Source organism: Ipomoea nil, unplaced genomic scaffold (genome assembly GCF_001879475.1).
Source record: "Ipomoea nil cultivar Tokyo-kokei standard unplaced genomic scaffold, Asagao_1.1 scaffold2653, whole genome shotgun sequence".
NCBI lineage: Eukaryota > Viridiplantae > Streptophyta > Magnoliopsida > Solanales > Convolvulaceae > Ipomoea > Ipomoea nil.
Window position 1 is genome coordinate 4,796,347 of NW_017619081.1, and position 18,582 is coordinate 4,814,928.

Here is an 18,582-nt window from a genome sequence, read left to right on the forward strand (position 1 = left end):
AATGCGAGAAAGGTCACCATGATTTACATCCCCCAAATGTGATAAAAATGTTTGGTAAATTAGCTATTAGTTTATAACTGTTTACATGCAAAATAACTTTTTCAAAAAATTAATTTGAATAACTTTTTAAGTTTTAGCATTTTGAAACAATAAATTGTTACAAAAACTAATTAATTAAATAATTATATTGATTGTTTAATTAAATCAAATAGTTAAAATTGGTCAATAAATTTATTATGTTACCAAATAAAGTTACGTTAAAATTCTAAGAAAGAAAAAAAAAATTGAAGAAAAAGAGTCAATTATACCCAACTCACTCCGAGTTGTCAACCGAAGTTAAAAAAAGAAAAAAAATTGTTACAGCGACGCCAAAACAGATTCTAACACACACACACACACGCACTGCACGTCTGCACGTTCTCATCCCCCAACCGTCTCTGCGCTGTCTGCACTCCAATCTCCCTCACCCACCCACTCATTTTCCTCCACGTCATCATTGGAAAATGGGCCGTCACAATCATTGCCTCACGGCGCCGTCATCTTAACACCTCCTAAAATATTAGGAATAATAAAATAAAAAATCTCCCAGCTCCCACTCACGCTCTCCGCGTATCTTAGCTCAAACTCTGCCTTTCCTCTACCCTGCGCTTTCGTTTCCTCAATCCTTTTAATTCCGGCCGTCTCGTCTCGCCGGAGATTCCCCGTTGGATTCCCTTGAGTTCTACATTTTCGTTTGAGAGTTGTGTGTATATATACGCGCACGAATTCCCGTACTCGCGAGCTTCTCGATTGTGACGGTGAGGAGATGGGGGTGGATTACTACAATATACTCAGAGTTTCGAAGAATGCGAACGAAGAAGATTTGAAGAAGGCGTACCGGCGGCTGGCGATGAAGTGGCATCCGGATAAGAACAGCCAGAACAAGAAGGAAGCGGAGGCGAAGTTCAAACAGATATCGGAGGCGTACGATGTGCTCAGCAACTCTCACAAGCGGCAGATCTATGATTTGTACGGCGAGGAGGTTTTGAAATCCGGCCAATTCGATCCGGCGTCCCCGACGGGTGTGAGCGGCGGCGGTGGAAGGGGATTTAAGTACGATCCGCGTGATGCGGAAGATATATTCGCCGAGTTTTTCGGTCGGCCGGACGGAATTTATAAAGGGAGCCCCGCTCATGACGGTGGTAACAGAGGAACGCCGCGGAAGGCGGCGCCTGTGGAGAACTTGCTGCCGTGTAGCTTGGAGGAGCTTTATAAAGGCTCCAAAAGGAAGATGAAGATTTCAAGGATCGTTCTCGATGATGCTGGGTACGTAAAACGAGCACTGGATATGATTTCTTTTTGTGCATTTCTATGTGCATATATACTAGTTTATGTTTGGTGTATATATAATTATAATTGATTATTGAGACTTGTGTTTTTGAATGTAAGCATGTAACTATCAATTTAATTATTTAAAAAAATTAAAATTTTAGATGAATAAATTAGGCGAAATAATAGTAAATGGTTCAAAATGAAAGTGAAAGCATAGTCAGCCTTTTGTTGTTGGCTATTTTTTGAAGTCTCTGCTAAATTCTGGAAAATTGAATAACATTTGTAATAGAATTCCATAGCCAATTCTGATGAGTTCAGTTCCAAGTAAAATCTGTGGAGCTCAGGTCATTCTGATGATTCTCTCTAAGCATGGAGTATAGGCATGAAATTCGCATTCTTTTTGGTAACCCAGCAGAGTAGGGTTAGATTTAAGGTGTTACGGAACTAGGATTCTTTGCTTTACCCCGCTAAATAAAATGTCTCTTAATGCAACCAGAACGAGTTTCCATCCATGTGCTTCATGATTTCTTTCAAATTAACTGGAAAAAAGCATTCTTTTTCTTGCACTTTTAATTTTCTTTTTCTTACTATCTGCTTGAGGTGGTTGGAGAAATTTCAAATTTGACTGCAGTTAACACTTTTTGAATCATCTGATGTTGTCTTTTTAGACTGGTTTACTTGCAAATGCAACTAGAATACTTATTGTGGGAAATGGTGAGCTAGAATATTGGTGTTACAAAGATTCACGACTTTAGGACTGTTTAGTCTTAGTCGGAACCAGTTAGCTGATTTCCTGTTTTGGTAGAATGGTAATGTAAACTTCTCCAGTTTTGTAAGACATAGCCACATCTCTACAAGTCAGTAAATCTAATATGAGGTTTTAGAGAAACTGCATTTCATTTATACTACTTAGCCTTACTTACTATTGGTTCAAGTGATACTCTTACCAATTGAAGTGTTTTGTGTAATTGAAAAGGATGCCAAATTACTAAATTTTTCTTAGATTAGTTGATGCTTAGAGCTGTTGTAGCTTTCTTATCAATTACTACAGACTTCATAGCTTGCAAGATTCATTGAAAGATTATTCAACTCCTCTGCAGATAGATAGCTATAATGCAGCGAAGCCTGACATTACTTGTTTGAATTTCTTATACATTTTATGCTTCACTCACTATTTTTATATTGTTATTATATAACTGGTGTGGTAATATATGCATGGATATTGCAATTGCAGTAAGCCAGTGACTGTTGAAGAGGTACTGACAATACACATCAAGCCTGGTTGGAAGAAAGGCACAAAGATCACTTTCCCTGAGAAAGGGGACTATGAAGCAGGTGCTGCCCCTGGAGATCTTATTTTCGTTGTTGATGAGAAACCCCACGGACTGTTCAAGAGGGATGGGAACGACCTCGTTATCCATCACAAGATTTCCTTACTGGATGCTCTCACAGGGAAGACAATCAAATTGACGAGCTTGGATGGAAGAGATGTGACGGTAGAGATTTCAGAGATTGTGAAGCCAGGACAGGAGAAAGTAATCCCGGATGAAGGGATGCCAATATCCAAGGAGCCCGGTAAGAAAGGGAATTTGAGGATCAAGTTCGACATAAAATTCCCTTCGAGGTTGAGTGCAGATCAGAAGTGTGATCTGAGGAGAGTTCTGGGCAGGCATGCTCAATAGTGAAAGGGTAAGGTAAGGTATATTTGTTAACTGTGGCTAACAAAGTTAGGGAAAGTGAAATACAAGGCAGGAATGTAAATATATCTGATATGTGGGAAGGAGAGAGAAATGTGCATACAAGATATATATTATATGTAGTAGGGAAGAAGAAGATAGTTTGAAGAATTCCTCGAGGCACTTACTATTATTTAGCTGCCACCAGACACCCACCGGTTAATTATTCGTGTTGGTTGTGGAATATGTTTGTATTGTAATAATGTTTTTCTTGGATATGGATATGCCTATATAGTCAATCAATTTCAGAGTGAGAATTTTCAATTACTAAGAAAATTCTTCATCTATAAATGCATAGATATTTGGTTGTTTCCTTGCTTGCTAATGAAGTTGATGAGCATTTTCAAAAAGTTAATTACTACGCTCAACAAGAAAAATGGAAAAAACAAAAGGATCTTAAATTAGAAGTGCAAGTCTACGAAACTACAACTAAATATTTTCCTTCCTCGCCATCACATATATGAAAGAAAGACTGATGATGAGTTCAGTTCAGTTCAGTTTACTAACAGTAACAGGAAAAGAGTTTTCTGGGGGTGGGGTGAAGCAGCAAATGTGAGAGTTTGGAACGCAGGCCTTGCTATGGAGGACAGACAGCCACTACTCTCAACATATGTTTATAACCAACCCTGGTGGCACCCGTCGGTTAATAATATTCCTCATCATAGTTGCCAACTTGAGCTCCGGGAGGATGGTTGTTGTAATGACCGCCCCTACCACCTCTTCCCCGGAAGTGAGAGTTCCTTGGGACGTAGTTACTGGGTTGGTCAGAATAATGGCTGCGCCCATTCTGGTAGGCCCCTCCCACTCCCCTACTCCTTCCTCCACCTCCACGACCATTGGAATATCCCCTCCGGCCAACCCCACCGCGGCCACCCCTATAATTATTATGGTATGATCTTCGAGGGATGTTTTGTTGCTCTTTCACATCCTTGTGGTGATCCCCTTGCACTCCCTCCACCTCTGCTTGAACTGCTTCTGTTTCAGTTGGCAATGCAGACAGATCTTCCTCCCCCACCTCTCCCTGTAAAGTAATGAGGTTTTAATATGTGTCTACTTCCTAGTATATGAGTGACTATTCATACATTTTTTTGTTGGATGACGAGGGAAACCCCACAATCCTTTCGAGTGTGAGTAAATCCCGCCTTGTGATCCTAGCCGGCAAAGGACCACAAGGAAGTAAACCAGCCTAGGCTATCCATAGCTGACCGGCTCAAACCAAGGGGGGCAAGGATTCAAACTCATGACCTTGTGGTTACAAGCGTGGATCTCTTGCCATCTTGGCTAGGGTTACCCCCGACTATACATACATATTTTATATCTGCAGGGAGTGGATATATACCTGGTGAAGCTGATCCACATGACTTGATTGATAATTGTGAGTCTCATTACCATGAGAACTTATGGATTCTTCTTCCTAAAATGGGGTGTTTGATGTCAGAAGATGAAATGACAGAGATAACTTTTCTTTTTTTTTTTGGAAGTGACAGAGATGACTTTAATATTACAATAAAAATTCAAGCCGAAAACAGATTAGTAACTACTACATAAAAATACTTATTCACTTCAGACATCTAAGAATATAAACACTCATTATATACCATCCAGATTCACCATTTCAACATGCAAAGATTTCAGTTCACCAACAAAATAACAAAATATGCCTTTTGCTCCCTTTATGAAATGCAGGATTGCAGGCAGGCTAGAGAGGGGGAGGATTAGAATTTAATTTGCAAATTGCATCTCACATCAAAACTATGACATTCAATGGCAGAAATTTTCTGGAACTCATGCACTTTCTTTTACAAAAAGCTCCACATAAACATTTAACTAGATTTTAACAAGCCATATCTTTAATCCTTCAAATAACCACACAAAACAGGAGGTGGCCTTACACACCCTATTTTCCACTCTGCTTATTTCGATGTATAGGAAGTAGCAAATGGAACTAATCCCACAATAAGGAAAAATAATTTAATGTACCATTACAAAACTAGAGAGCCATCTAACAACCTTCTGACCAAATGCTGCAGAACGGAGAACCACAAACTTTTATTTCCTTGTATAATTTTACAAAGTCAACAAACCTCTAATCTTTTATTTCTAAAACCCTTTTTTATAAGCAAAGAATTTAATCAATCCCCAAAGCATTTTATACATCAGCTTTAAGTGCCTATACAATAATCACTTGACTTCACTAGGACACAAGTTGAACAATACGTACAGCTAAACATGGTGGGAACAAAAGACAACATAGAAGATACAAAAGAGGAACAAAAGGTTCAAAGATCCTGATCTCAACATAAACTTGAAGAAAACATAACCTTTGCAACACCCACACATTTGCAAACCCACATTTCCCAATGGTTATATTTCACATCACATAACTGTGGAAGTCTCTCATGCAGGAAAGGTCATCACATCTTCGTGATACTTAAGTTTTACTCTCTCCTGCCTCAACATCTCAAATTATGTAATTTTCATTCTAGTAAACACCTACAGAATTTCCACATTCGTATTAAGAAGTCTCCTAATGTACTTAATGTTTGTCGGAAAAATGGTAATATTGGTCTAGGGGATTAATTTACTTCACATCTACATTTGTCCAGCATGCAATCAGCATACCTACTTAAACTCAAGTATGAAAAGTGGCCTTCATCTACTTGAAACATAAGTAACTAGAACAAGTGCATCCCTAACTACAACAAATCATGCCTACAACCCCAACTAGAAAAATGAGTAGCATCTGCTTTGGACCTCTATTTTTATCTTCTGCTTTAATTTTATTATGATTTTTTTTTTTTTGCTAGAAGCCTAGAAGTGCTTTTTTTTTTTTAATGGGGACTGTTTGAACTATGTATAGATGGGGCTCTTCTTTGAGTGATACATGAATAGAAATCAGGAGGCCAAGGCAATATTTTTTTGGCTTCTGACTTGATAAGCCAAAAACTCCATGTTGACTTTGCTAGAACTTCAGACAAAGTGCATTTGCATCTTTAACTGGATGCCAGGATCTCCTTAAGCAGAATGTAAATAGCAAACAGGCTCAAAGCAGCATCTCCATAGACAATTAAATGCATCCACCAAAGAAAAGATAGCATATGAGGCCATTATATAGAAATACAGACATAACACAGCAAGAAAGCATTTCAACAACTAGAAAATGAAAAATGACTAAAGTGCATGGGGAACAAAATGGGCTAAGAAGAGTGTAAAAGCTTTCAGGTGGTTGAAAGGAATGCATAACCAGAAAACATTCAAACTCTGAAATGATATCTAGGAAGGGTCTAATTCATTAAAATTAGCAAGCAAGGGATATAAGTGAATGTAGTTCCATCAATATACAACAGCATATATTGTCAAGCAAAAAAATACATTGCAAAAGCAAAACAGAAACAGAAGTATTGTAGCTTCAACATCAGAACTGAACAACATTTAACTATGAAAAATCATACCACATCTGTATTATAGCAAGCTAGTTTGAAAATGCACCATAGAAAGGAATAAGTATTACACACCTTTTGTTGGTACTGCACTCCAATGTCTTCCACATGCACTTGTACTTGTACAGGCACATCTACAGGAGGAACAGACTCATGCACTGGAGCCTGATACGCTCCATAATTCATGGCAGCTGCCTGCAGTCCAACTGGGGCAGCTGTAAAATATTGTGAAGCCATAATCTTGTCGAGCTTCAGTCTCAACCCAGCATCTATCAAAACAAGGAAATACAGCAAGACAATCCATGTCAGAATTGGCAAAAGAAAATCTCAAATTGATCAAACATTATAGAGGCATTATCCCAAATAGATTCCAAATATCATACTCACAAATGACAAGCAATGACCAAAGATATATAGAGGGAGGCACAAGCACAAGCAGAATAATAAATTTCTAGATTAATCTAAATTTCACAACACAAAGAGAATAAGAGATTGTACTCACACGTAACATTGGAGTCGGGTTCAATTGGCTGTGTGGAGTTCTGAAGCCAGAGTTTGGCATGTTCAATACATTTCTGAAGGGCATTCTTGTGTGGCAAGGATGAGTTGGCGGATCGGGAAATTAGCAACCCGCTAAGCAGCGAAAGCAAATCCAAGTCACTCTCGCCAAGCAGATCAATGGAGTCATCGTCTTTCATGTAGTCGTAGGACAAGCAACTACTTCTCTCGTGCTCCCTGGAAAGCATCACTTCAGTGAAGTGGTTCTGCAGGGTCTTCACATCGAACATGCTTCCAAAGTAGAGCAGATTCAGTAGATCCTCAATCACCACTCCCCCATCGCTTTCGCCCTTATTCTCTACATCCCCTTCGGGCTCTTTCCCAGATTCCTCGCTGGGGGCGGGGGTCTCCAGTGCGGAGACTTGGTGGCGTTGAACGGAGAGGCTGATTTCCTCTTCCACAGCGGCGGAGAGCGGCTGACGGATCTTCTCGAGCTCGTCGATTCCAGCAAGGACGGCGGGCTTAGTGCGGAGGGTTTCCTCCTGCTCTTTGTTTAGGGTTTTGCCTTTGGAGAGAGAGTCCTCCATTTGAGAGATGCGGTTGAGCTTCTTCTTGAGGGCACGGATGCGCTTGTTGATGACGCTGAGGACTGGTCCGTCGCTGACGTCGGAGACCTCAGTGGCCGCCATGGATAACGGAGGGTTTTGGGAGCGGCGGTGGGGTTTAAAGAGAGGGAATTACACAACAAAAACTAGCGAATGGAAAACCTCTAAGCTACTCCCTACTCTCTCTTATTTATAACAAACTTTACCACAAATACAATTCATCTTCTTTATTTTTTTTTTAATTAATTATTTACCAAACATAACAAACTTTATGTACTCTATATACTATATACTTATGAATTTAAATTTATTTGGGAACAAATTTCAATTGTAGCATTATTATATTTAATTATTATTTTAAAGTTCTGTAGTTTTTTTTTTTTTGGAAACCAATTCTGTAGTGATTATTACAGCATTGTTATAATTAGTCATAATTTTAAAGTTTTGTCACATTAGATATTAATTTTGATTTGTTTATCACAATTAGTCCTTTTTTAATTATTTCTTTGTCATTCCATTATTTAATCAAAATAATTGGCATGTAATTTCATCATTCAATTAAAAGAGATTACACGAGAGGGAGAGAAATTACATATTAACTCTCTTTACTAAAAGATAGAATGATTGAAATTTAAAATAAGTATTAATTGTGAAAAATAAATAAAAGTTACCGATGTAATTTAAAAAATAATAATAATAATAATGAGAGAGCAAAAGAGGCAAACAAATGTAGATATGGTTTTGTATTTGTTCTCCAACACTTCTCCTCGTCTTATAGGCGTGTGGGTCCATGTGTGCAGCAAAACATGTGATTTCTATTTATAGCATTTTTAATTTGGCAAAATATGGGATACAACTAGGTTAGACTTCCACTTGGAAGGTTGTGAGTTCGAGCCTCAGTGGAGGCGTTATTGGTTCTTTGTGTTTCACTAGGTTGAGAAAGTATATAAACAGATACTACATTGTAATAGAGCTAATAGCATTCAAAAAAAATATGGGATACAACTATACTTTTAGATACACTTTGGATTCGTTATCCAGCACTTCTCTTCACTTAATAAGCTTGTGGGACCATGCGTGCAACAAAACATGGGATTTATACTTGTCACTTTTTTAATGTGCCAAAATGTTGGATATAATTGCATTTTTAGATATGCTTGTGTATTCATTTTTCATCATTTATCATCGTCTAATATGCTTGTGGGTCTATGTGTGCAGCAAAACACGCGATTTCTACTTGTAACTTTATTAATTTGGCAAAATATGGGATACAAATGTATTTTTAGATATAGTTGTGCATTTGTTATCCATCATTTTTCCTCACCTAATATGCTTGAGGGTCCATGCGTTCAACAAAATATTAATTTCTAGTTTTAACTTTATTAATTAGTTATCGCCCGCGCATTGCCCGACTAAACTAATGCTTAATGTAAAAATTGAAATAAGTAATAAATCTTAAATCTTAACTATAATATAGCCATATGGTTTAGTGAGCAGTTATTGTTACAATTATTATCTCTATCCTTATTATTATTGTATTCTTTAATTTTTTGGATCTTCTATATTATTATTTAGAAAATGGTGATGATGATTAATAGTCATTTATATTTATAAATAATTGTTTGGTCTTTAAAAGTCAATTGTATGTTGTTACATCTAGAGTTAGAAATCTCAAAGGTCTAAAAATTTTGATCCGTGGTGACTCTGAAAATTGTAATTCAATTACTATTGTAGTTTACTAAGTTCTTAAAAATTTGTAATATTAAATACTATGTACTATATTTTTAATATAGTTTAAGATTTGTTGTAATCACCCACCTTAAATATCAATTCTTATTTTAATTGTAAATATATTTATGTTCATAATTTTATCATAGCAATTCACGCATAATAATTATTAAATAACAAAATTTTTATATATGAATAAACCTCATATAGGGTATATTTTTATAACATATTTCCTGTGCATTGCACGGGACAAATACTAGTTATTCATAATAACTAAAAATATCATTTTCTTTTTTTTATATATATTATTATTATCATTAAAATGCTAAAAAAAAATACTGTAATAAGTCAAGTCAAGAATAATAATAAAGAGACGAAATTATAGAGGTAAAACTAGCGAACGGAAAAACGTTGAATGCTTCATACTCTCCCTTATTTATAAAGCCATCAACATTAGTGGATTTTGGACCAGTTCTTTAGGACATGTGAGTGATGTGGATGAGTGAGAAAAAATATGTGAGCTCATCCTGCAAATGTTGGTTTTTTGTGAGACCCACAGGAGAAAGAAAGGGGAAGGGAAATGCGTGGTCGCGTGGTGGGGCGCACAGATCGCGCACGCGCCAACTGGAGCGGCAAGCCCCCTTTTTTCCCCCATTTTTTCCTTCTTCTCTTTCCCTCCTGTATCTCCTTCTTGGCACCTCAAAAATCACCACAAAAACCTCACTATTAAGGTCATCCCCATTAGAGGTTCATGGTGAAGTTTTTGAGGCAAATGAGGTGATGTGGAAGTGAGTGAAGGGAGAGAAAGAGAGATAGAGAATGAGGTTCTTGCAGGAAACCAAAGTTTTTTGTCTCCTGCAGTGGGCCCCACACTATAATTTAAAAAAAAAATAGCTAGTGCGCGTTAAGCGCACCCGCGTTGACCCTCATTAAATATTATTTCTTTTTTCTTTTCTCACTTTTTTAGTTTTTTTTTTCTCCCTGTTTTCCAACATGGCTCCTCAAATTCTGTGCAAAATTAAAACTATTGGAGACGTCCTAAGGATGCCATAAGAACTTTAGCACAAATACAATAAATCTTCTTTATTAGTTTTTGTTAATTACGGAGTAATTAATTACCAAAGATAACAAATTTTATGTAGTTTATATTTATGAATTTAAATTTATTTTAAAGCAAATTTCACATTTAATACTCGACTATTATAGCATTGTTACATTTAGTTATAATTTTAAAGGTATATCATATTATACATTGATTTTGATTTGTTATCGCAATTAGTGTTGAGGGTTTCCTACTGCTCTTTGTTTAGGATTTTTCCTTTCGAGAGAGAGTCCTCCATTTAGAGCTGCGGTTGAGCTTCTTCTTAAGGGCACAGATGCGCTTGTTGATGACGCTAAGTACTGGTCTGTCGCTAATGTTGGAGACCTTAGTGGCCGCTATGGATAACGGAGGGTTTTGGGAGCGGGCGGTGGGGTTTAAAGAGAGGGGATTACAAAAGAAAAACTAGCTAAACTCCCTACTCTCCCTAATTTATAACAACTTAAGCACAAATACATTTCATCTTCTTTATTTTTTTTAATTAATTATTTACCAAACATAACAAACTTTATGTACACTAGTTTTAATTTTGTTAACTAGTTATCGCACACGCATTGCCCAACTAAACTAATGTTTAATGTAAATATTGAAATAAGTAATAAATCTTTCATAATAACTAAAATCATCATCATCATCATCATCATCATCATCATCATCATCATCATCATCATCATCATCATCATCATCATCATCATATCATCATCATCATCATCATCATCATCATCATCATCATCATCATCATCATCATCATCATCATCATCATCATCATCATCATCATCATCATCATCATCATCATCATCATCATCATCATCATCATCATCATCATCATCATCATCATCATCATCATCATCATCATCATCATCATCATCATCATCATCATCATCATCATCATCATCATCATCATCATCATCATCATCATCATCATCATCATCATCATCATCATCAATCATCATAATCATAATCATCAATCATAAATCATAATCATATCAATCAAAATGCTAAAAAAAATATTGCAATAAGTTAAGTCAAGAATAATAATAATAATAAAAAAAACAAAATTACAGAGGTAAAATTAGCGAATGGAAAAGCGTTGAACTACTTCCTAGTCTCCCTTATTTATAAGGCCATCCACATTAGTGGATTTTGGACCCGTTTCTTAGGAAATGTGAGTGATGTGGATGAGAGAGAATATGTGAGCTCGTCCTGCAAATGTTGATTTTTGGTGAGATCCACGGGAGAGAGAAAAGGGAAGGGAAATGCATGGTCACGTGGTGGGGTGCACAGATCACGCACGTGCTCGTTTGAGCGTCAAGCCCCCTTTTTTTTTTTTTCTTTTTTTCTTTTTTTGGGCGTCAGGTCCCAATTTTTTTTTTCTTTTTTCCTTGTATCCTTCTTCTCTTTCCCTCTTATCTCTCATACTTGGCACCTCAAAAATCACCCCAAAAACCTCACTATTAGGGCCATCCCCATTAGAGGTTCATGGTGAAGTTTTTGAGGGAAATGAGGTGATGTGGAAGTGAGAGAATGGAGAGAGAGAGAGAGAGAGAGAGAGAGAGAGAGAGAGAGAGAATGGGGTTCTTGTAGGAAACCAAAGTTTTTTGTCTCCTGTAGTGGGCCCCACAATATAATTTTAAAAAAAATTAGCTAGTGCGCGCACACGCGTTGGCCCTCATTACATATTATTTCTTTCTTTTTTAGTTTTTTTTTTCCTCCCTATTTTTCAACATGGCTCCTAAAATCTTGTGTAAAATTAAAACTTATTCGAGACGTCCTAAGGATGCCATAAGAACTTTAGCACAAACACAATGTATCTTCTTTATTAGTTTTTGTTAATTAATTAATTACCAAAGATAACAAACTTTATGTAGTTTATATATATGAATTTAAATTTATTTTAAAGCAAATTTCACATTTAATACTCGACTATTATAGCATTGTTACATTTAGTTGTAATTTTAAAGGTTTATCGTATTATACATTGATTTTGATTTGTTTGTCGCAATTAGTGTTGAGGGTTTCCTACTGCTCTTTGTTTAGGGTTTTTCCTTTCGAGAGAGAGAGTCTTCAATTTAGAGATGCGATTGAGCTTCTTCTTAAGGGCACGAATGCGCTTGTTGATGACGATGAGGACTGGTCTGTCGCTGACGTTGGAGACCTCAGTGGCCGCTATGGATAACGGAGGGTTTTGGGAGCGGCGGTGGGGTTTAAAGAGAGGGGATTACAAAGGAAAAACTCGCGAATGGAGAAACGCTAAACTGCTCCCTACTCTCCCTTATTTATAACAACTTAATCACAAATACATTTCATCTTCTTTATTTTTTTAATTAATTATTTACCAAACATAACAAACTTTATGTACTCTAGTTTTAATTTTATTAACTAGTTATCGCACGTGCATTGCCCGACTAAACTAATGCTTAATGTAAATATTGAAATAAGTAATAAATCATTCATAATAACTAAAACTATCATTTTCTTATTATTATTATTATTATTATTATTATTATTATTATTATTATTATTATTATTATTATTATTAAAATGCTAAAAAAATATTGTAATAAGTCAAGTCAAGAATAATAATAATAATAATAAAGACGAAATTACAGAGGTAGAATTAGCGAATGGAAAAGCGTTGAACTACTTCCTAGTCTCCCTTATTTATAAGGTCATCCACATTAGTGGATTTTGGATCCTTTCTTAGGAAATGTGAGTGATGTGGATGAGAGAGAATATGTGAGCTCCTCATGCAAATGTTGATTTTTTGTGAGATCCGCAGGAGAGAGAAAGGGGAAGGGAAATGCATGGTCGCGTGGTGGGGTGCACAGATGTTGATCTTTTTTTTTTTCCTTGTATCCTCTTCTCTTTCCCTCTTATCTCTCATACTTGGCACCTCAAAAATCACCCCAAAAATCTCACTATTAGGGCATCATCAATAGTGGTAGGTTTTTGAGGAGTTTTTGCATGTGTGATTATGAAAGAGAAAATGTAAAAGGAGGGAAAAAGAAAAAAAAAAAACAAAACAAAACAAAACAAAATCTGAAACTTAAAAAAAAAAAAGAAAAAAAGAACTGCTTAACGCGCTAGCCGGGCGCCCGCCGTGCACGCGCAGCAATAATGCAACACAAAATTCTTCATTTATTGCGCGGGACCCTCATTTTCCACCAAAAACCCTCATTTACTACAAATACTTTATTTATTCTCTCACCTCACCCTCTCTCCTCTACCTTACCCATCATTCCTCAAAAACTGGTCTTAAATCCTCTAACGGTGATGCTCTAAAGGCATATACAGTAGTTTTATTTTTGCACAAGATTTTAGGAGTCATGTTGGAAAATTGGGAAGAAAAAAATGAAAAAAAAAAAAGAAGAAAAGAAATATTATTTAATGAGAGTTGGCGACCACCCTCAACACGCACAGTGGGCGGTGCTGGTGCGTCTTGACGGACCAGTTGAGGTTTTTTTTTTTTTTTTTTTTTTTTTAAATTATAATGTGGGGCCCACTGTAGGAGACAAAAAACTTGGGTCTCCTACAAGACCCCATTCTCTCTCTCTCTCTCTCTCTCTCTCTCTCATTTACACATAAGCTATATATTAGGGGATGGCCTTAAGGATGCCCTAATGGCACGCTTGGTTCGCGAAATAGGTCTAGAATGAAATAGCATTCCCAGTAATAAGCCTATTCTTTTGTTTGGTAAAAACCTCTATTCCCAGGAACATTGTTCCTGGGAATGACCTATTCCCCTTGCAAGGAGAATAGAGATTCCTGCCCCCCCCCCCCCCCCCCCCCCCCGGTATTAGGCTATTCTTGAGAACTCAAGAATAGCCTAAAGTTGTTATTTCCTATTTTACCCCCTAATTAAATTTATTTCATATGTCATCGCCACAGTCGCAACCGCCGCCACTACCGCCGCCATTACCACCGCTACCATCGCTATCACCGCTGCCGCCGCCACTACTACCATCACATATTTTTATAAGGGTATTTATGTCTTTTAAAACATATTTAATTTCTATTCCTTAAACTAACCAAACACTGTAATATAATTCCTAAAGTCTATTCCTTCCGCGAACCAAACAATATAATACAATTCCTATTCTATTCCTTGCTTATTCTATTCCTTATGGAATAACATTCTTATTACTTCAAAATTCATTACGTGAACTAAACGTGTTATAAGAACTTTAGCACAAATACAATTCATCTTCTTTTTTAGTTTTTTTTTTTATAAAAAATTAATTAATTACCAAAGATAACAAACTTTATGTAGTTTATATTTATGAATTTAAATTTATTTTCAAGCAAATTTCACATTTAATACTCGACTATTGTATCATTGTTACATTTAGTTATAATTTTAAAGTTTTACTATAATTTTAAAGTTTTATCATATTATAATTTTTTTTAAAAAAATTGTCTTTCCATTATTTAATCAAAATAATTGACATGTAATTTCATCATTTAATTAAAAAATATTATAGGAGATGAGTGAAATTACGCCAATTCAAGGTGTTTGAATATTAAATTACATGTTAACTGTCTTTATTAAAAAGTAGAATGATTAAATTTTAAAATAAATACTAATTGTGACAAATAAATGAAAGCCAAAGATGTAATTAAGAAAATAAAATAAGGAGAGGGCAAAAGTGGCAAACAACTATAAAAATAGTTGTGTATTTGTTGTCCAGCACTTCTCTTCGCCTAATATGCTTGTGGATCCATGTGTGCAACAAAACACGTTATTTATACTTATAACGTTTTTTAATATGACAAAATGTATGCAACAATTGTATTTTTAGATATAGTTGTGATTTGTTGTCAAACACTTCTCCTCGCCTAATAGGCTTATGGGTCAATGCGTGCAGCAAATCACGTGATTTATACTTATAACCTTTTTAAAATGACAAAATATGAGATACAACTATATTTTTAGATATAGTTGCAATTTGTTATCAACACTTCTCCTCGCCTAATAGGCTTGTGGGTTTATGCGTGCAGCAACACACACATTTCCACTTATAACTTTTTTAAATCTAGCAAAATGTGGGAGACAATTATATTTTTAGATATAGTTGTGATTCACTGTCCATCACTTTCCCTCGCCTAATAAGCTTGTGGGTCTATGCATGCATCAAAACACACGATTTTTACTTTTAACATTTTAATCTAGCAAAATGTGGAATACAATTGTATTTTTAGATATAGTTTTGTATTTATTGTCCGTCATTTCTCCTCGCCTAATATGCTTTGTGGGTCCATGCGTGCAACGAAGCACGTGATTTCTACTTTTAACCTTATTAATTTAACAAAATATGGGATACAACTGTATTTTTAGATATAATTATGTATTCGTTGTCCATCATTTCTCCTCGCCTAATATGCTTGCGGGTCCTTGTGTGCAACAAAGCATGCACACGATTTCTACTTTTAATTTTATTAACTACTTATCGCACATACATGTATTACGCGACTAAACTAATGCTCAATATAAAATTAAAATAAGTAAATAATTATATATATATATATATATATATATATATATATATATATATATATATATATATATATATATTATAAAAGTCAATCAATATAAAATCTAATTTGTTATTTTTAATATAATCAAAATAAATATTTTCAACTTGTGATAAAAAGTAACAGTAAAACAATACACGTATTTACTGTTACTTTTTATCACAAGTTGAAAATATTTATTTTGATTATATTAAAAATAACAAATTAGATTTTATATTGATTGACTTTTATAATATATATATATATATATATATATATATATATATATATATATATATATATATCATAACAATTTCATTTTAAAGTTAATGAAGTCTTCTTCATAATTTAAGAAAAAAAAAATTTGTATATAGCAATAATTCATGGATGGAGTATACAATATTAGTATAATTAATGGACTAAAACTATCATTTTTATTTGTTGTTGTTGTTGTTAAAATACTTCTTGTCCCTCATAATTTTATCCCTCCTAAATTCTCCATGCCTTATAATCATTGGTGCCATGGATTGCTTGACCTTACCAACTTTTTATGGAAATAGTAAAGTAACCAATCAAATAATGCCATGTCATGAGGGAAATTATAAGGGAAAAATATTTTAAGAGTGAATATTATTATTATTATGTCAGAAAATATATTGTAATAAGTCAAATCAATAATAACAATAAATGAAGAAATATTTCGTTACCAAAGTTTTTACATAAATGAAAAATATTTTATCATTGCACAACAAAGAAATAAAAACATATAACTCACTAATGCACACGATCACACCAACATATTCTATATATCCATTAGAACATTAACAATATGGAAATTAAAATAAATAATGCTCAATATATATGAAAATTAATATAAGTAAATAATTAATATAATATTTAAATATGAAAGTTAATTAAAAGGTTAATTGTGAACATACTGAATGCTTACAATTTTGTAAAAGGTTAATTGTGAACATTTAGTATGTAAATTGTGTACATTAAATATATATAAATTGTGAACATTCAATATGCAAATTATATAATTTGGATCTGGGTCCACGTTGCAAGGTGACCTTGGTCCATAGTATAACAATTGATAAATGTTAGGGAATCTCAATTATATATATTTTTTAATGCTACTAACTTTATTACATTGTAATATCTGTTCAAATATATTTTTTCAACCTATTGAAGCACAAAGAGTTAACAACGTCTCCGCTGAAGTTCGATTTGATCACCTCCTCCCATATAAGAGAGTCACTACATGCCATTTGAATTATATTTAATTTTAAACTTATTTTGTAAACCCAACTTGCAGTATATGCTTTATCAAAATCCACGTAGCTGCTAGTTTATCGCGCAATGAAATCAAATTAATTATTAATAAATATTTACACTACAATTGCTTATGTTGTAATTCGGCCTATCAACTTGTTAGTTCTCGTGTGATAGTTGTACGGTAACACATCGATTGTATGTATGAAGAATATTGCAATATGGAATGGAAGAGTAGAGAGAAAAATATAACACAAGAATGTAGAACTCAAGAACACAAGTTCTCTCTTTCATTATGCCTTGAACATGTATATATATACATCCATATAACCCTTCATTTTCTATAACATAAATAATGGAATAAATATAAGGCAAATGAAAGGTCTTGTGATAATGGCCATAATAATAATAATATTTATAACACTCCCCCTTGGCCATTATCATACTATACTCATGCCTCGTTAAAAACCTCGCTAGAAAAACCCAGTGGAAAAAACCTAGACGAGGAAAAGAGTACACGAAGTATGTTGATCCATGTGTTGCACCGATTGCCTCATTAAAAACCTTAGCCTAAGAAAACCCAGTGGGAAAAAACTTAGCCAAGGAAAATAGTACAAACATAAGCCTTCTGGGCATAATCTTCAAGATTTCAAGAGTCTTCAGGACTATCCACTCAAGTGCACCAACATCGGTTGCCTCATTAAAAACCTTAGCTTAAGAAAACCCTGTGGGAAAAACTTAGCTAAGGGAAAAAAAGTGCAACCATATGCTTTCGTAGCATAATATTCAGGATATCAAAAGTCCTCTAGATTGTCCATTCTAGCACAGCTAGGCGTTGTCGCTCCCCCTGAAGATAACAATCTTCTAAGCCCACGCATCCCAATTTTATGAACATATTACTCAAAAGTGGATGTAGGCAGAGACTTAGTGAACATATCTGCAAGATTGTTCAGTGGGGAAAACATTCTCAATAAGAATTTTACAACTCTTCTAGAGTTCATGTGTGTAGAAGGATTTAGGTGCAACATGTTTTGTAAGGTTCCCCTTAACAAAACTATTACTTGCTTGTGCAACACAATCTTATTTGTCCTCATATGGGACATTGGGGGTAAAAATATAACATAACCAGTTTTGAACTTGGCATCATAGGGATAAAATAAAAGAGCTAATGCCCAAGTTGCCCATCAAAACCACATATTGGTTTCTCACATAAACGTCAAAATCTTTGTACCTCGAAGGTGTTGGAGGATATGTTAAATAACATTCCAATTTTCATTGTAGGGAGAAGCACTAAATCTTGCTAGCAATTTCATCGCAAATTCAATATCAGGCCTGATGCGATTATGGAACTTCTAGTTCAATAATAGTGCTCCAATAGC

At 34.9% G+C, this 18,582-nt stretch overlaps 2 protein-coding genes across 3 annotated transcripts; one reads left to right on the plus strand and one right to left on the minus strand.

Moving 5' to 3' along the window:
- The first annotated feature begins 410 nt into the window (after positions 1-410).
- On the plus strand, positions 411-18,160 carry LOC109154801 (dnaJ homolog subfamily B member 1-like). 2 transcript variants are annotated; one of them, XR_002049794.1, is made up of 3 exons: positions 411-1,305; positions 2,546-3,084; positions 18,148-18,160. XR_002049794.1 is itself a non-coding variant. In XM_019302533.1 (2 exons), the coding sequence occupies exons 1-2, from the start codon at positions 806-808 to the stop codon at positions 2,991-2,993; spliced, it is 948 nt and encodes a 315-aa protein (XP_019158078.1). In that variant the 5' UTR covers positions 412-805; the 3' UTR covers positions 2,994-3,318. The 2 variants fall into 2 exon arrangements, 1 of the variants encoding a protein (XP_019158078.1); XM_019302533.1 differs by lacking the exon at positions 18,148-18,160 and having other exon boundaries at positions 412-1,305; positions 2,546-3,318.
- Positions 3,425-7,760, minus strand: LOC109154800. The gene is made up of 4 exons (XM_019302532.1): positions 6,990-7,760; positions 6,563-6,756; positions 4,387-4,461; positions 3,425-4,068 (listed from the first exon to the last, which is right to left on the minus strand). The coding sequence occupies exons 1-4, from the start codon at positions 7,672-7,674 to the stop codon at positions 3,691-3,693; spliced, it is 1,332 nt and encodes a 443-aa protein (XP_019158077.1). The 5' UTR covers positions 7,675-7,760; the 3' UTR covers positions 3,425-3,690.
- Positions 18,161-18,582: the final 422 nt, after the last annotated feature.